The sequence below is a fragment of the Pipistrellus kuhlii genome, unplaced genomic scaffold, assembly GCF_014108245.1.
Source record: "Pipistrellus kuhlii isolate mPipKuh1 unplaced genomic scaffold, mPipKuh1.p scaffold_m20_p_7, whole genome shotgun sequence".
Lineage (NCBI taxonomy): Eukaryota > Metazoa > Chordata > Mammalia > Chiroptera > Vespertilionidae > Pipistrellus > Pipistrellus kuhlii.
Genome location: NW_023425573.1, coordinates 67,468,269 through 67,486,379, shown reverse-complemented (window position 1 = coordinate 67,486,379; position 18,111 = coordinate 67,468,269). Strand labels below are relative to the sequence as shown.

At 40.2% G+C, this 18,111-nt stretch overlaps 1 protein-coding gene and 1 long non-coding RNA gene across 6 annotated transcripts in view; both read left to right on the top strand.

Moving 5' to 3' along the window:
- Nucleotides 1-1,631: 1,631 nt before the first annotated feature.
- Nucleotides 1,632-18,111, top strand: part of RAB3GAP1 (RAB3 GTPase activating protein catalytic subunit 1) — a 66,404-nt gene continuing 49,924 nt past the window's right edge. For all 5 annotated transcript variants that reach the window (XM_036421264.2, XM_036421263.2, XM_036421262.2 and 2 more), the window contains exons 1-3: nucleotides 1,632-1,739; nucleotides 1,846-1,901; nucleotides 7,399-7,474. In XM_036421264.2, the coding sequence (XP_036277157.1) occupies nucleotides 1,722-1,739; nucleotides 1,846-1,901; nucleotides 7,399-7,474 (150 nt within the window). In that variant the 5' untranslated portion in view covers nucleotides 1,632-1,721. The remainder of the gene's footprint in view (nucleotides 1,740-1,845; nucleotides 1,902-7,398; nucleotides 7,475-18,111) is intronic.
- On the top strand, nucleotides 3,007-4,066 carry LOC123651613. Its single transcript, XR_006740441.1, has 2 exons — nucleotides 3,007-3,279; nucleotides 3,497-4,066. It is a non-coding gene; the product is annotated as an uncharacterized LOC123651613 (long non-coding RNA).

Here is an 18,111-nt window from a genome sequence, read left to right as displayed (position 1 = left end):
TTGTACAGAGGGAAGGGAGAGATAGAGAGTTAGAAACATCGATGAGAGTCATCGATCAGCTGCCTCTTGCACACCCCCTACTGGGGATATGCCTGCAACCAAGGTACATGCCCTTGACCGGAATCGAACCCGGGACCCTTCAGTCCCCAAGCTGACGCTCTACCCATTGAGCCAAACCGGTCCCGGCTCCACTTTCCACATTTCTACAATACATCTTCATATCCCCAGAGCCTAGCATAGTGATCCATGGGTGGAATCTGTGTTCGGGAATACAAAACACAGATTGTAGTACTATATGTATTATAGTAGGTGTTGAGAATAAATCCCTGAAAATGAATGAAGGTGCTAGTTGAGACTCTTGGGAATGCTTGCTTCACACAACCTCCCAACAGTGTGGTGGACAGAAACTAGAAGGAACATCAAGAAACAGGGTTCAAAGTTTGGCAGTGGCAATAAACTACCTGTTGTCAAAATTCTTCTGACCTTAGTTTTCTTGTATGCCCTAAGACTGAATTTTGTATTGCTGAGATTAATTTCTTATTTTTCTACCCCCAAATTCCTTCTTATGGGTTGCAAATTCATTAAATGAGATTTAAGTTTTAAAAACTTTTAATTATGAAAAAATTCTGACCTAAGGAGAGTATAAACATCCATGTACCCATCACCGACTTAAGCAATTGCCTACTCATAGCTAATCTTGTTTTATTCCTAGCCCCACCTACGTCCCCTTCCCGTTATTTTCAAGCAAATCCTGGATATGGTATCATTGTATCTGTAAATACTTCAGTATGTATGAGATGTAATTATTAACCGCTAGACAGAACACCTTCTGTTCCTCAATGGCTTACCAAGAGAAGTTTTCACTGAACAGCACATTGCTCTTTCCATAAACAAGATAACTAGCACAATGATTTTTGTTTCCTGGCTTAACTAAAATGTGTAAATTCTCTGAGGGGCGTAGGTGGGAGAGAGTGGGCTTTAGAGCACCTCTCAGTGCCCTGCAATCAACAAAGGGAGAATGAATAAAAACTCAAAGTACTTTTAGGTTTTTATTTTTTTTTATTTATTTATTTATTTATTTATTTATTTATTTATTTTAAATATATATTTTATTGATTTTGTTCGAGAGGGAGAGAGATAGAGAGTTAGAAACATTGATGAGAGAGAGTCATCGATCAGCTGCCTCTTGCACACCCCCTACTGGGGATCTGCCCGCAACCAAGGTACATGCCCTTGACCAGAATCGAACCCGGGACCCCAAGCCGAGGCTCTATCCATTGAGCCAAACCGGTCCCAGCTACTTTTAGGTTTTTAATACAATCTTATTCTGGGAATCTAGGGCCTTGTGTTGTCCCTTTTCTTCTGGTCCCTTCCTGAATTCATAATAGGAAAATTTCAAGTTCAAAGCGATTTTTAATGTAATTATTTCAGTCTGAGAAGTCTATTACAAGCAGGACTAACTGGGGGTGGTGCCTCTGGGGACGGGGCTGCACCAAGGCCCCGCCCCGAGGGCTCTTGGCCCCGCCCCGCGGGCTCTAAGCCCCGCCCCTCGGACTCTCGGCCCCGCCTCTCGGGCTCTGGGCTCCGCCCCTGTGGGCTCTAAGCCCCGCCCCTCGGACTCTCGACCCCGCCCCTGCAGGCTCTGGGCCTTTCTTTTCCTCCTCCCCTTGCCTTCCCTCCTCTTCCCAGCAGCCCCAGCGCCTGCCCCGGCGGTCCTCAAGATGGCGGCCGACAGTGAGGTGAGGTGGTCGCTCCCTGCCTATTCCTGCCTGCACGTTCGCTTCTCTGCCTCAGCGCCTGGACGCTCAATCTCTTTTTTTTCCCTCCCCCCTCCCCTTCCCGCAGCCCGAGTCCGAGGTGTTTGAGCTCACGGACTTCACCACTGCCTCCGAGTGGGAAAGGTGAGTGAGTCGTAGCCTCGGTTAGCAACACCTTGGGCCTCGGCTGGCGCCCCCTCCGCCGCGTCCTCAGCCCCGACCGCCCGTGACGTCACTGCTTTGCGAAAAGCCGGACCGGGGCCCCCCCGTCCCCGCCTCCTCCGGCTCCGGTCAGCCGGACGCCACTTCCGCGTCTGGCGTCTGACCAGCGGGGCCCGCCCCCGACGGCCGAGCCCCGAGACTGGCTCCCAGACAAAGTTTTGTTTAGTCTCACCCCACTCTCCCCGCACCATTTCCGTGGCTCCCACTTCCGCACTGTTTTCCCTTGTGTTGAACTCCTTGACATAAGCAGGAAACTTCGCAGCTGCTGTTCTCCCCTTTGGGAGGAGGCCGCCGGCGCGCCGGCTGCTGGTGGTCCGCTCGCCCAGCTCTTCCACCCTGTCCTGTAGGGTAACCTTCCCGAGGTCTGCGTCTGACCGACCTCGGGACGCTTGGACTCCGAGGGTAATGTGCCCAGGCTGCCCGTGCCTGTCAACTCCATGGAACAGCTGGAACTGTTGTATCCCTGAAATCAGTTAAAGCCAAGTTTGTGGAGGAGTGAGCGCTTAGATTAAGAGGGTTAGTGTTTGGGATCAGAAACCCTTCAGTTGCCCGGGTTTTGAGTTTTAGTGAGCTTGCTGCAACATTTTATAGGCTTTCTGGTTGGGGGAGGTAACTTGTGGATGTTAGGTTGTTAGGTGACATAGGAAAACATAAAAAGTCTCAACTGGAAAAGCAGTTTGACCTATGGTATCTGCCAAAGGAGCAAAGTCGGTAAGACATAAAACATAACATACTAAGGCTTTATGGAGCAGGTACCTTGTGTCCAGAATTATGCTAATGGAAAAGAAGAAAAACAAAACCCTAGACCCATATTTTACCAGACAAACCAGCAAATAGTTAAATTGTAAGCCACTGGCACTAACTATAAAAACAGCAGTTTAAGTAAGTGTAAGTAAGGATGATATTGTTATGGGTTAGCATTGTTGGAGATATTTTCATAGGAAAGAAATAAGATGAGCTGGGCCTGGGAAGTAGGAAGTGTTTGGTTAGACATGAGAAGGTACTGACAGGAGTAGAGATGGTGAAAATGAACCTTTGGGACTTCACGAAGAATTGCTTTACTGGGGTGAAGGTAACCTTGGAACGAAGATTCCTAAAGAAGACAGGACCAGGTTATGGTCATCCTCCAAAGTTCAGTAGAGACCAGTGACTTTACTGTGGTTCAGAATGCTTGTCTCTGTTTATGTCTGTCTGAAGTGAACTCCGATATCTGCATTTATAACAAGTTCCCTCCCAGGGGGTGTTGCTGTTGCTGGTGGGTCTGCAGAGCACTCTGAGCATGAGCCATTAAAGAACAAGAGTGAACCGAAACCGGTTTGGCTCAGTGGATAAAGCATCAGTCTGCAGATTGAAGGGTCCCAGGTTCGATTCCGATCAAGGGCATGTACATTGGTTGCGGGCACATCCCCAGTGGGAGGTGTTCAGGAGGCAACTGGTCGATGTTTCTAGTTCTCTATCCCTCTCCCTTCCTCTCTGTAAAAAATCAATAAAATATATATTTTTAAAAGTAAATAAAGAACAAGAGTGAGAGACACTTGATTTTATAGTGGCAACGGTGATGTGAGAGTTGTTTCAGAAGATGAAGTAAAATTAAGGCTAGTGACTTACCTTTATCTATAGCTAGGTTGGTAATTTGGAGATTGGAGAGAAAGGACAGAGGAAAGGATTGTAAGACATTTCAAAAGAAGAAAGAATGGAGATAAAGTGGCAGAGCACAAAGAGTACAGTTTTAGACCTGTTGAATGTGAAATAATAACTTCTTGTCTTGAAGGCAGTTAGAAAAATATAACCTGGATCTTGGAGGATGACTGTGGGTGTGAGTGAGGAAACAGCAGAGTATTGAGTGGAAAAGGACCACTTTCTCCCACCTAAAGATTTAAAATATCTTGAAGTAGAATATTAAAATCCTTTAGTTCCTTATCTGTCTCCATATATAAAATCCTAATATGCAAATAGACCAAATGGCAGAACAACCAGTGCTATGACGTGTGCTGACCATGAGGGGGTGCATGCGGAACATGGCGGGTGACAGCAGCAGGTGGCAAAGTGTGGAACATGGTGGGTGTCGGCCGTAGTGGGATGGTGGAGTAGGTGAGGGAGGGCACCAGACCAAGTCAGGTACTGGTCACTGTCATCAGGGCGAGCCTCTGGTGGTTACTGAAAATTCTTTGCTCCTGCACACTGTGATCCCACCTGGCTCTTGCACCTTCTGCTGGTGCTGGAGCTGCAGCTCGAACCCACTGCCGGCACCCAGTGCCAGTCCTGATTGGTCAGTGCCATCAGCAGGTATGGACTGTAGCTGCCTCAAATACTCCTGAGGGCTTCTCCACCTCCCCTTGCTCCTGAGGGATGATCGAAGCAGCAGCAGCCACTGCCTGCTCACACCCATTGCTGGGGCCAGTCCCAATCACTCCACACTATCAGTGAAATAGTATTTTATGATTCATGGGAAGATGTTAGACTTTGGAGTCTCTTCAACTTTGAGTATAATGTTTAAATGAAAAGTTCTTGTCAGTATGGTATGACCCATACAATTTATTAAGTCAGCCCTCTTTTTATCATTTTTCTGTTGAAAAAATATTGAGTGCCTATGTTTTAGGTACAATCAAGGACGTTAGGGATGTGGTGGTCAATAAGAGCAGATGATACCTGCTCTTCCTGAATGTATAGTTTAGTGAAAGAGACAGATATGAATCCTATCTCATAAAAGTAATATGCAAATTGACCATCACTCCCAACACACAAGAAGGCCACCCTTATGTGGTCAAAGATGGCTGCCCCCATGTGGTCCCAAGATGGCCTCCACAAGATGGTCTGCAGGGGTGGGCAGTTAGGGGTGCCTGGGTTGGCAGAGGAAGGCAATTGGGGGTGACCAGAATGGCAAAGTAGAGCAATGGAGGAGACCAGGCCAGCAGGGGAGGGCTTTGAGGGGACCAGGCTTGCAGGGGAGAGCAGTTGGGGGGAGACCAGGCCAAGCAGGGGAGAGCATTTGGTGGAGACCAGGCTTGCAGGGGAGGACAATTGGGGGGGGGGGAGGGGTGGAAACGAGGCCAGTAGGGGAGGGCAGTTAGGGGGTACCGGGTTGGCAGAGGAGGACAGTTGGGGGAGACCAGGCCTGCAGGGGAAGACAGGGGTGACCAGGCTGGCATGGGAGGGTAGTTAGGGCTGACCAGGCCAGCAGGGGAGGGCAGTTAGGGGCAATCAGGTTGGCAGGGGAATAGTTAGGTATTGATCAGGCTGGCAGGCATAAGCGGTTAGAGGCAATGACGCAGCTAGGCAGGCGAGCAGTTGGGAGCCAGCAGTCCTGGATTGTGAGAGAGATGTCCGACTGCCCGATTTGGGATCGGGCATAAATGGGCAGTAGGTCATCCCTCAACAGGTCCCAAAGGGGAGAGAGTGCAGGCTGGGCTTAGGACACCCCACCTGTGTATGAAATCTTGTGCACCGGGCCTCTAGTGAAATTAATAATAGAAATGAGTCTAATTACAATTGAAATAAGAGCTGAGAAGGGGAATAAATCTGGTCTTGTAAGAGCATGTAGCCATTAGACCTAATATAGACTGAGGAAATGACCCTTTACCTGAGATCTGGAGATCTTTCAGGGTAAAGTTATTTAATTATTCTAGTCAAATATCAATACTTTTAGGATAGAGTCCGATAGTAGAATTAAAAAGAAAAAGCACCTGTAATCCTACCACCATGAGATAGCTACTATTACTATTTTGAGAAAATTCCTTCTAATCTATGTAAACTTGTATCAAACCATTTTAATATTTATTTATATAGTTTCCATTAACAAATGAACATTCATTTCCTCAAATGGACTTTAAAACATTACTAATGGGTACATATTATTTATTGAATGGATATACCATTAATTTACAACTGTTTGCTGCAGTTGAACATTAAGATAGGTTTCAGTTAACACAGATTTTCGTTCACATATGGATACCTTTTTATTATTACATTTTTATTCTTTTTTAGAACACATTAATTAATTTCTGTCACACTCATATTCAAAGCTGATAATTACCTTTTGACTGAATCCCTCTTCCCCAAAGTGAATTAGTATATATTAATGCCTTTAAGTTTTTTTCCTTATGGCATTATTATTACTGTTAACTATTTTATATTTTTTTCTACGAATTAGACAGAAAAGTATGCTTTATAGACTGGAAATACCTGGATCTAAGGAGACTTAATCAAGTATTTGGAAAAGACAATATGTGTGCCCAGTTAGTGTTAATGCCTTGAATTTTAAAGAGGAATTAATTAGAAGGTTCAGTTGAATCATAAGTGATTTATCATTACTGTCTTACAATAGAAATGTAAAAATTATTATGTAAATCCTTGAAGAATAAACCTGATGCCTTGTATTTTGCTAGAATTAACTAATACTCTAGTAATATTATGTAGGCATTTTAATAGAGCAATGTCGTTGTTATATTGCATCATACTTACATAAGAAGTCAGCTTCTTAGAGTAATAAGTCTTCACAAAGTGTCTTTTAATATGTACTTAACATTACTGCTGAGATTTGACAGTTTTCATTTGCTAATGTTGAGAATATTGCTAGTCAAATTCTTCTTTTTTAATAGGTTTGTTTGATCATTAGATTTAAAGATGTGGATAATTATAGAATCTATCAGTTATTCCTTAAAGCTGATAAATGTACTTGGATTTTCTTGCCAGCTGTTCCTTAAAATTTGTTTAATTTTAATGAACAATGTTCCCAAATAATGTTCTCTTTTTGGGAAGGGGAAAGGAATATCAGAGAATTCCTAACTCTTTAAAGGAAAAGTTACTAAATTAGTTATTTTGAAAATAGGGAAAATATTATGATTTCATAATTATCTTTAATACTATCATGTTAGTCTGTCAGTTTTTCTGTCTCCAATTTATTCATTTTATCTAGACATTTATTCTTAATTTATATTTCATAGCAGGCAGAATGCCTTTGTTGGATAAGCAGTATACTCAAAATGTAAGAATTCTTGAATTAAAGGAAATTATTTTCACTTTTATTTCACACTAATAAATTAGACTGTAACAATATTAAACTTATGAGACTTCTCTGATAAAAATGTTAAAATCTAAAAAAATGGCCTTAACTGGTTTGACTCAGTGGATAAAGCATCGGCCTGTAGACTGAAAGGTCCCAGGTTCGAATCCAGTCAAGGGCATGTACCTTGGTTGTGGGCGTATCCCCAGTGGGGGGTGTGCTGGAGGCAGCTGATCGATGTTTCTCATCGATGTTTCTAGTTCTCTATCCTTCTCTCCCTTCCTCTCTCTGAAGAATCAATAAAATATATTTTAAAAATATATAAAAATGCTTTTCTAAGAATTGTATAACAATAGTAAAATAAAAAAAAATGCAGTTACATATTTAGAAAGGTGGGTTTTTTTTGTTCCTTCCCAGGTTTATTTCCAGAGTTGAAGAAATTTTGAATGACTGGAAACTGATTGGAAACTCTCTGGGAAAGCCACTTGAAAAGGTCAGATCTATTTGCTGGTATCTCTAAATTAATATTTATTTTGAAACTTCTATTTTTAAACCCTTTGCTGCATTTGGTACATTTGAATTAAATGTTTTTTTTAAACTATGTATAATCTATAAACATATGGTAATTGGAAAAATTTGGATTTGAATATGTGGCAAATAATACATGTAAGGTTTTGTGAACTGTTTTATAAATAAAATTTTATATGTACAATGTCATTCTTTGTGAGTGATTTTGTTTTTCCTAATGTTTACTTCTTTCTCTCTCACTTTTTCCCATGGAATGTTAGAAAATCTTTTTCTTCTTTTTTTTAAGTTTTAGTTTGTTAGAGAAATACTGCAGTTACCAATTAGACTAACAGATAGAATATTGTGCTTAATTAATGAGGAAAAATTCTTGGTCTTAATAACCAACTGACTGTAATTTTACTCAATTTTTTGTATTTTACAAATACCACTAATAACACTTGTTTTCCCACCTCCTTTTTAAAAAAAACAACAACAAAAAAAACTATAGATGTTTTGAGGATAAGACTGAAAAAAATATTCAAAATTGAGGTGGAATTCCAATTCTAATTTTAAGATATTGGCGGTTTTACACAAACTATGCCCAAATGTTTCCTGAAAACTGTACTCTGAGAATAAACCTAGATTTTTCTGTATTTTGATAAAGGGAACTAACAGTTTAATTTAAGCTTATATAGATGTTTTGTTTGTTAGATTAATTATTTTGAAGTAAAATTGATCATTTTTACTATAAATCTATCATTAAACGATTTATCTCTCTATAAGGAACTCTCAGTTCTCGATATTTGCTAGGTTATTTTTCACCTTAATGGTGATCCTAACAGAATTTGAGACAATAAAAGCACTCAGATGTTTTTCTTTATGTGAATAAGAGCAGGAAAAGTAACACTACATATAGAAATCACATCATTTAAAGATATGCTGAAATGTATAGAGTAAATTGACTCACTAGATTTAAATACTTCTATGGTTACATTTTGAAATAAAGAAAATGTGAAGTTCTCGATCACAGATAATTGTATTCCTTGTAAAACAAATACATTCAACAATTTGGTAGACATATGCTCTTATTTCTCCTGAGTAAATATTTAGGAGTGGATTTATAGGGTCATAGGATAATGTATGCTTTCTGATACAGATTCCAGTAAGATTAAAGACAAAAACAAGCTAGGTATAACTGCAATGAAAAATTATTTGTACCATCAAAAAGAGAGCTAAACTGGGTATTTGTGTGCTCAGATATTCCTCAATTATATGATTTGTATGTGCTGTGTGTCACATCAGAAGAAATGGTGAACAAGATTCATGTTGCCCCTGAACATAAATTCACATGAGAGAGAAGGAATAAGTAAACAAGACTCAAATTTTAGATACAAAATTCAGTTTGGAGATATAACTTGGGTAATGTATTCGAAGTAGGTAGCATACTGACATACATATAGTAGAGACTAAAGGAGTGTAACTCTCCAACTCTTTCCTTTCTATAGATTATAGTAAGTAAAATGAGATATGGAAAACATGAAGAGATTTCAAGGTGAGCTGTATAATAAAAATAAAGAAAGTATAAAGGAAAGGTATTATTCAGCATAGAAAAGAAAGTTTAGGGAATGCCTTTATGATATTTTACTTTATGTAAAAGACAGTGATGACCAATTCTCTTTTTTCATTGAGGCAGAATTAAGAAGTTATTTTTTCAAAACCATTTTGAAAAATTTGAAACATAAATACGATAATTTAATGAACCCTTATGTGCCAATCACCCAGTTTCAGTAAAGAATAATCTGCCAATTCTTGCTTGAGTAGTACCTTTATCACCTACCTATCCCCCACTAAGTTTTTTTTTAAATTATATTTTGAGGATAAAATTTACATGTAATGTACAAAACTTTAATTTTTACAGATGTTTACATAAATATAACATTCCTCACTCAATATATTGGATAGTTCTGTCACCCCAGAAAGGTCCTAGTGACCCTTTTGAGTTAATTCCCATGCTCCTCACCCATGACCCCCAGGCATCTACTGTTGTTTTTTTTAACTATAGACTACTTTTGCCTGCTTTAGGAATCATATATGTGCTATCATAAAGTATATACTCTTTGTGTCTTTGTTTTAAAACAATAGCTTTAACATTGTTCTACGTCAGTGGTTGGCAAACCGCGGCTCGTGAGCCACATGCGGCTCTTTGGCCCCTTGAGTATGGCTCTTCCACAAAATACCACAGCCTGGGCGAGTCTATTTTGAAGAAGTGGCGTTAGAAGAAGTTTAAGTTAAAAAAATTTGGCTCTCAAAAGAAATGTCAATTGTTGTACTGTTGATATTTGGCTCTGTTAACTAATGAGTTTGCCAACCACTGTTCTAGGTTATTGCATGTGATTATTTTTACTGTATGAATATACCACAAATTGTTTCACTTGTTGGCAGATATATGGGCTATCCTATACAATAAAGAGTTAATATGCTAATTAGACCAAATAGCAGAATGACCTCCTAAACAACCTTCCAGATGAAGCCGGGGCTGCAAGGGCCGGCCAAGTCTGAGCCAATTGAGGTTGTGAGGCTGCGAAGGCTGAGTCCCTTGCACAGCTTTTGTGCATCAGGCCTCTAGTCTATATGTGTGTGTGTGTGTGTGTGTGTGTGTGTGTGTGTGTGTGTGTGTGTGTGTAAAAGCCTAAACAAACGAACAACTGGGTGCTATGATGCCCAGTGACTACCAGGAGGCAGACGCTCAATGCAGGAGCTGCCTCCTGGTGGTCAGTGCACTCCCACAGCCAACCTCCTGTGGCTGGCCAACCTCCCATGGTTCCTCCCCCATGTGGCCCCAATTGGCCCTGCTTCAGACTGGCCCTGATCACTGGCCAGGTTGAGGTACCCTGCCCATGCACAAATTCGTGCACTGGGCCTCTAGTTATGAATAAAGCAGAACATTCTTATATAATGCTTTTTGGTAGACATATGCTCTTATTTCTCTTGAGTAAATATTTAGGAGTGGATTTATAGGGTCATAGGATAGTGTATGCTTTATGCTTAACTAATGGAAACTGCTGAAACTTTTTGTACCATTTTAACCCCCCACCAGCAAATATGTGAGAGTTCAGGTGTCTCCACGTTTTCACCAACAATTGGTTTTCATCTCATAAATTTTAGTCATCCTAAATGGGTATGTAGTTTGTGGAACCAATTTTTATTCCTCATTCTGGTTTTAATTTGTATTTCTGTGGTGAATATTGGTAGCAGCCACCTTTTTTATATGCTTATTAGCCATTTTATGTATGTCTTTTTGAAATGTCTGTTAAAGTTTTTTTGTACATGTTTTAAGTTGGGTTGAGCTTTTATTGAGTTGTGAGAATTCTTTTAGTTCTATGTATTCTGCTTTTAATTCTTGATTCAGTAGTTTTACTAGATTGTGAAGATATTTGTATGCTTCCTCTAAACAGTGGTTCTCAATCATTCTAATGATGAATAGGTATCATTCTCGTGATTTAAACAAGATACTGAGAATCACTACTTGTTTGGAGATAAAGCAAATCTTTTACAGAAATTGACATTTATATAGTTGAATTTTTTAAAAAAAATTTATTGATTTTTTACAGAGAGGAAGGGAGAGGGATTGAGAGCTAGAAACATCTATGAGAGAGAAACATCGACCAGCTGCCTCCTGCACATCCCCCAACGGGGATGTGCCCGCAACCAAGGTACATGCTCTTGACTGGAATCGAACCTGGGACCTTTCAGTCCGCAGACCGACACTCTATCCACTGAGCCAAACCGGTTTCGGCGAATATTTTTTTATTAATAAAAAGTATGCTAAGATCACCCTGACCGGTGGTGCTCAATGGCTAGAGCATCAGCCCATGTGCTGAAGCGTTGTGATTTCAATTTCTGGTCAAGGGAATATACCTGGGTTGCAGGTTTGATATCTGGCCCTGTCCAGGCTTGAGTGTCTCTCATATTGATGTTTCTTTCCTCCTCCCTCCCTTCCTTCCACTCTAAAAAGCAATGGAAAAAATCTGGATGAGGGTTAAAAAAAATTTTTTTTAATATGCCAAGATAAATAAAGTAGCGAAGAACAGGATAGTCTGCGCACAGGTATGAAGGCGACAGCACACCTCTGGAGAAATACAAGTCAATAGGCATAATTGTAACACAGGGTAGATGGAAGGTAGCTGTGAGAGATAAAACAGGAAAGAGATGGGGCCACATCTGTAGGCTTTGTAGTTCTACCAGTGCGGGTGCATGCCATTGTTTGAGGCACTTGTCATGAGCCTTTTGTGTATTATGACCTCTAATTATATTACATTTTATATCTATTTTTAATGCCAATTTTTGTGGGTGTTTTTGTAAAATATGCATAATATATTGATATAGTAATGCTTAATTTATAAACATACATCCATAATAATAAAAGCATAATGTGCTAATTAGACCAAACAGCCAAATGACCTTCCAGATGTCCTTACAGATGAACATCTGGGCGAAGCTGGGTCTGTGATGGGCCGAGGCAGCTAGGGCTGTGAGGGCTGAGTCCTTTGCACAAATTTTGTGCATCCTGTCTCTAGTTTTATATATATATATGGAGATGAATTTTTAAAAGTGTTTTACTGATAGAATGTGTGATTAAAAATCTCTAGCAGTCACTATATAGGTTATGGAAAGCCATTACAGTATTTTAAGTGAAGAAACAATATCAGAATTGTATTTAGGAAGATGACCATCTACGCCTTACCTAATAATAAACAAACATGTAAATTGACCGTACCTCCGCTATACCACCAGCCAATCAGGAGTGATATGCAAATTCACTCAACAAAGATGGAGGTTAATTTGCATACACGTGCTGAGTGATGGGGAAGTGGTTAGCTCCTGGAGCAGAAAGAGGTGGCTCCTGGAGCTGCCCACTCAGGGCTGCTCACGCTGGTGTGGGTAGGTCACTAGCGTGCCCTGCAGCCTCTGTCAGTGCCTCAAGCCCCAGCCACAGTGGCGGTGGCAGTGATGCCCGTGTGAGCGTCCCCAAGCAGGTAGTGCGTTCCATCAGCATCTGGCCCAGTGCACACACACGGAGGTGAAGTCTCCAGTGCCCACTTTCCTACAGGCCTGAGTCCTGGAGCAGCCAGGGATGAGCTGGTGATCCCAACGGCCTGACAGCCAGGCGGTGGAGGCAGCCTTTGGCTTGGGCACTGGTGAACAGGCGGAAGATGGTTCTGATCACAGGAATCTAGACTTAGGGACTCTACCCGTACGATTTAATAGTGCACTGGGCCTTTAGTTGAACTATAAAAGGGCTTTATGTACACTTATTGGTTAAAATGACAATTTCTTTTTTAATCCTCAGCCAATTAGCATAGTCCCTCCTTATTGGCTGTGGGCGTTGCCAGCTTTCTCTTCCTCACATTTTCTCCAGAAGTTAGAACCTCTCCTTCCCTTTCTTTGTCTCTTTAGAAATCCTATTGATTTTTTTCCTCTATTGGCTTATAATTGCACACAGTAAAATGTACAGAATTTAAGTGTACAGTTTGTTTTGACAAATGTATATACCCTGTTACCACCATCTAAATAAAAATAGAGGACATTTTCACCATCACAGGAAGATTGCATGTTTCTTTCTCCAGTCAATCCCATAGGTAAACAAACAAACAAACAAAAACCTTGTAATTCCACAGTTATTTCTTTCACTTATAGAATGTTTTTCCTAAGTGTCTAAGTCTTTCCTCAATTAAAAAAATTTGATTGTTTTTTAAATTATCTTTATATATCCAGTTGTTTTTCAGGTATATATATGATTTGAATGTTTTCTCCAGTAGCTTCCTTAATTTTCTTACCTGTATCTTTTGATAAGCATAATTATCTATATATATATAAAAGGCTAAGTGACTGTCCGACCCATAGCTATATCGTGCAATGATCTCCAGGGGGCAGATGCTGCTACCAGTAGCTATGATGGACACTGACCACCAGGGAGCAGATGCTCAACACGAGCTGCTGAGCTATGATGACTTGGCAGCGGCAGTTCTCGGGTTCTCAGGTGAGAAACCAAGAACTGCCTTCTCGCAATCTGGGACCCCTCGGTGGATGTTGGAGAGCCAGTTTCAGCCCAATCTCCGCAGGCCAGGCCGAGGGACTCCACCTGTCAGAGGGTGCCTGCTCACTCTGCAGATGCCCTTCAAGCCATGGGGCCACCCCAGGTGTGGCTGGCTGGGAAGGAACTGTGGGAGGTTGGCTCCAGGGCATTTCTGGCCTACCCATCTCGCCTAGTTCCACCCTGCCGGCCACCTTATAATTAATTTCCATTCAATGTGCATAAATCATGCATCGGGCCTCTAGTATTTTAATAAAGTTCTTTTTCTCAATTTAAAATTTTTATTATTAGTACCTTTTGTTTCCTATCAAAAGATTCTTTGCCTGTCTCAGTGTGGTGAAGATATTCTCCTGTGTGTTCTTCCATGTGAATATCTCATTATTCCAGGACCATTTATTGGGGAAAAAAACCCACCCTTTCCCTGTTGAATTGCAGTAGCTCCTCTGTTGTAAAATGAAGTATACGTGTGAATGTACCAATATTTCTGGACCATTGTATTTTATTGATCCATTTGTCTTTATGCAAATGCTATAGTGTCTTAAATTGTAGCAAAGTAAATCTTAAAATTGGGTAATATATTTTTCATCAAAATTAAAATCAGGTAGTGTATTTTTCATCGTTTAATTATTCTTGGTCCTTTGGGTTTTCATATTAGTTATAGGATCAGCTTGTTAGTTTCTGCAAAATGCCTGCTGGGATTTGGATTTGGATTGTGTTTAATTTATAGATTAATTTGGGGAGATTTAATTGACAGCTTCATAGTGTTGTATCTTTCAATCTATGTACACAATACATCCCTTAGACTTAAATCTTTCAGCAACATTTTGAAGTATTTTTAGGTAGAGTTCTTGCTCATCTTTCCTTACGTTTATTCATAGATATTTTATTTATTTTTTATGTTAAAGTGGTATTTAAAAAAAAATTTCATTTCCAAGTGCTTGCCACTAGTATATAAAAGGCTATATGTCTTAATTTCACACAGGTTAACCTAAATTTAAGGAAACCCAACATGTACATGTCATACATGATGATAATTCTAATGAAAAGATTGTTATTTGATGTATTTAATAAGATACCTTTAGGACATTTAAAATATGATTTAACTCAATTCATAACTGAAAATGCCTTGCCAGAACACACAGAACATTTGGGTGTTTTACATTACGTATAGTTATGAAAACACTTTGTAAAAGCTCAGTAACTCAGCATTACTGCTTACATATTTTCTATTTAGTTTGGGACTATCTTTGCTGGTATGGTATTTCCTGCTTCCTAATGATGCTATGCTGCAATGACTATTGCCTACCCGTGGAAAGAATAGTTATGGGAGATTAGAGGCCCCATGAGAAAAATTCTTTTTTATGTTTATGTTACATAGGTAAGGTTGCTTTTTAAGACTTTTAATTAAAATGTTATCAAAAAAATTTGCTGTTTATAAAATAAGTGAACAAATAAAATAGAAACAGATTAATAGACACAGAGATCAGAGGGGAAAGGAGTTCAGGGGACTAAGTGAAAAAGATGAAGGGATTAAGAAAAACACATTGGTAGTTACAAAATAGTCATGAGGTTCAGCATAGGGAATATAGTCGGTAATATTGTAATAATTATGTATGGTGCCAGGTGGGTACTTTAAATATTGGGGCGACCATATTGTAAAGTATATGATTGCCTAACCACTATGCTATACAACCAAAATACAAAATAATATTGGGTGGAAGAATCAAGATGGCAGCTTAAGAAAGCAACTGTACTCTCTGCCTCTCACAAAATTGCAATTAAAATACAGAACACTATCATTCAGCACCACCTGAAATCTGGCTGAATGGAAGTCCTACAACTAGAGATGTGAAGAAGAATTGATACTGGTAGGAGGGATGGAGGCACAGAATTTGCTGGATTGGCACCCACAGGTGCTGCTTTTAGATAGGAGGGAGATTGTCTCTGCGGAGGCTGCCTATAAGGAGCAAAGGGTCCCAGCCTCACACCAGCCTCTCAGCCCAGAGTTCCAGAGCTGGGAAAAGAAGTTGCCATTAAGTACAGACTATAAAAACTAGTAGGGTTTGGGGCTGAGTGGCACAAAGGCCGCTAGAGACCCAGGTGTTCCTTTTAAAGGGCTGATGCACCAACTGAACTTAAAAGGTTCTGCTTCCTCTGAGCTCCAGTGCCAGTGTGATTGGCTGGCATCAGGGCAGCTTTCTCCCAGATGGAGGTGCTCACAGGGGTCATTGTTCATGTGCTGATACCTCCTCTGTGGCAGGACTGACTGGCCACCATATCTCTTTTCTCTGCCCTAGTGATTCCCTGAGATCCCACCTCATCCAATTTGAAGCCCCACCCACTCATTTGCAGTGTTTTTGCATATGAATGTTTGTCCTTGCTGAGGCTTCAGACTTTCCTAAGATCTCCTAAACAAGCTGCAGTTGGGTCAGCGTGCCCCAAACCTAACAATAAAAGGCCCAAGGCCCTGCACTAGCATGAGCCTGCCTTGCTTCATAGCTGAGCCTTGCCTGGGCATCTCAAAGTCCAAACCAAATAACTCCTGCAAGGTGGTACCATGCAGTGGCTGACTGTGCCTCCCTGGAGGCTCTAGTGCCAGTGCACCTAGTGGACAGCTTCAGACCAAAGCAGATTACAACTCTACACATCCATAAGTGACACACTCAAGGGGAAGACTCAGTGAGGACTGAAGCTCTACTGAAGCAAGTCCATAGGGGTGTCTCCTGCACAGCATCTCTCCACTGTAGCTGCAGTTGGTGCTCACAGCCAATTGGCCTGGAGGTCAACTCCCAGGGACACAAACAGCAGTCAAAGGTCAACAGCAAGAATGTACACAGCCCACACAGGGGGACACCTACAGTGCCCAGCTCATGTGACTGGGGAGGCTGAGCCACTGGGCCATATAGGACATCTACTACACAAGGCCACTCTACCAATTCTGGAAGACATAGTAGCTCTACATAATACGCAGAAACAAATACAAGGAAGCAGCCAAAATGGGAGACAACAAACATCAGAAATGAAAGAAATGGAAGCAACCAAACATTTGGATACAGAGTTCAAAACCATGGTTAGAAGATTACTCAAGGATCTTCTTGAGACTTTCAAGAAGAAAGATCTTAGTGAGAAAGATAAAGACATGAAAAAGGAAATTAAACATACACTAACTGAAATAAGTAATAATTTACAGGAAATCAACAGTAGAGTAGAGGATTCTGAGAATCAAGTCAACAATTTGGAATATGAGGAAGCAAAAAAATACCCAATTAGAAGAGCAAAAAGATAAAAGAATCCAAAAATAAACTAGAGTAAGGAGCCTCTGGAACAACTTCAAGTATACCAACATTCACATTATAAGAGTGCCAGAAGGAGATAAGAGAGAGCAAGATATTGGAAACCTATTTGAAGAAATAATGGCAGAATGCTTCCCTACCTGGTGAAAGAAATAGATTTACAAGTCCAGAAAGCACAGAGTCCCAAACAAGAGGTATCCAAAGAGGCTCACACCAAGACACCACATAATTAAAACGCCAAGGGTTAAAAACAAAGAGAGAATCTTAAAAGCAGCAAGAGAAAAGCAGTTACCTACAAAGGGTTGTCCATATGGCTCAGCTGATTTCTCAACAAAAACTTTACAGGCCAGAAGAGAGTGATAAGAAATATTCAAAGTGATGAATATCAAGGACCTACAATCAAGATTACCCAGCAAAGCTCTCATTTAGAATTGAGGGGCAGATAGAGCCTCACAGAGAAGAAAAAGCTAAAGGAGTTAATCACCACCAAACCAGTATTACATAAAATGTTGAAGGGTATTCTTGGAGAAGGAAAACGGGAAAGGGATAAAAAATATGAACATAAAATGGCAACAAATGCATATCAACAGTTGAATCTAAAAATCAGACTAAACAATCTAATGAACATAATCAACTGATAAATAAAATAGAATCAGAGGTATGGAAGGATGGAACAGACTGATGAATCTCAAAGGGAAGGGGGTCTGGGGCGGGAAGAGATTAACCAAAGATCTTACCTAAGGACCCAGACAGTAGGGTGGTGAAGGCTTGGGATGAGTTGGGAACCAGGTGGAGATGAGCAATGGGAAGGTACGGGGACATCTGTAATATTCTCAACAATAAAGATTTTTTTTAATTAAAAAAAAACACATTGAATGTAAACTGTAATTGAAAAATTTTTTAAATAAAGTATAAGCAAAATTCAAAAACAAATTTCTATTTAAATGGAAATATTTGAATGCCAAAGCTTAATAAAGAAGCTTGCAAAAATTTTTTTTTATTTATTACTGATGTCACATCACTTAAATTGATTTTACAAACTGCTTTTTTATGAAGCAATTTCTATGTTCCATAATGCTGTGTGCTGTAGTGATGTTATTTGATTTGAGACTTTATAAAGTATATTTTATTGCCATGTACTTTCTAATTTATAAAATTTCATCATTTTTTTGTTCAAAGTAACTCAGGGATTCTGCTATTGGTAGAAAGGTGGGGGTTTTATTGTGTATTTATGAT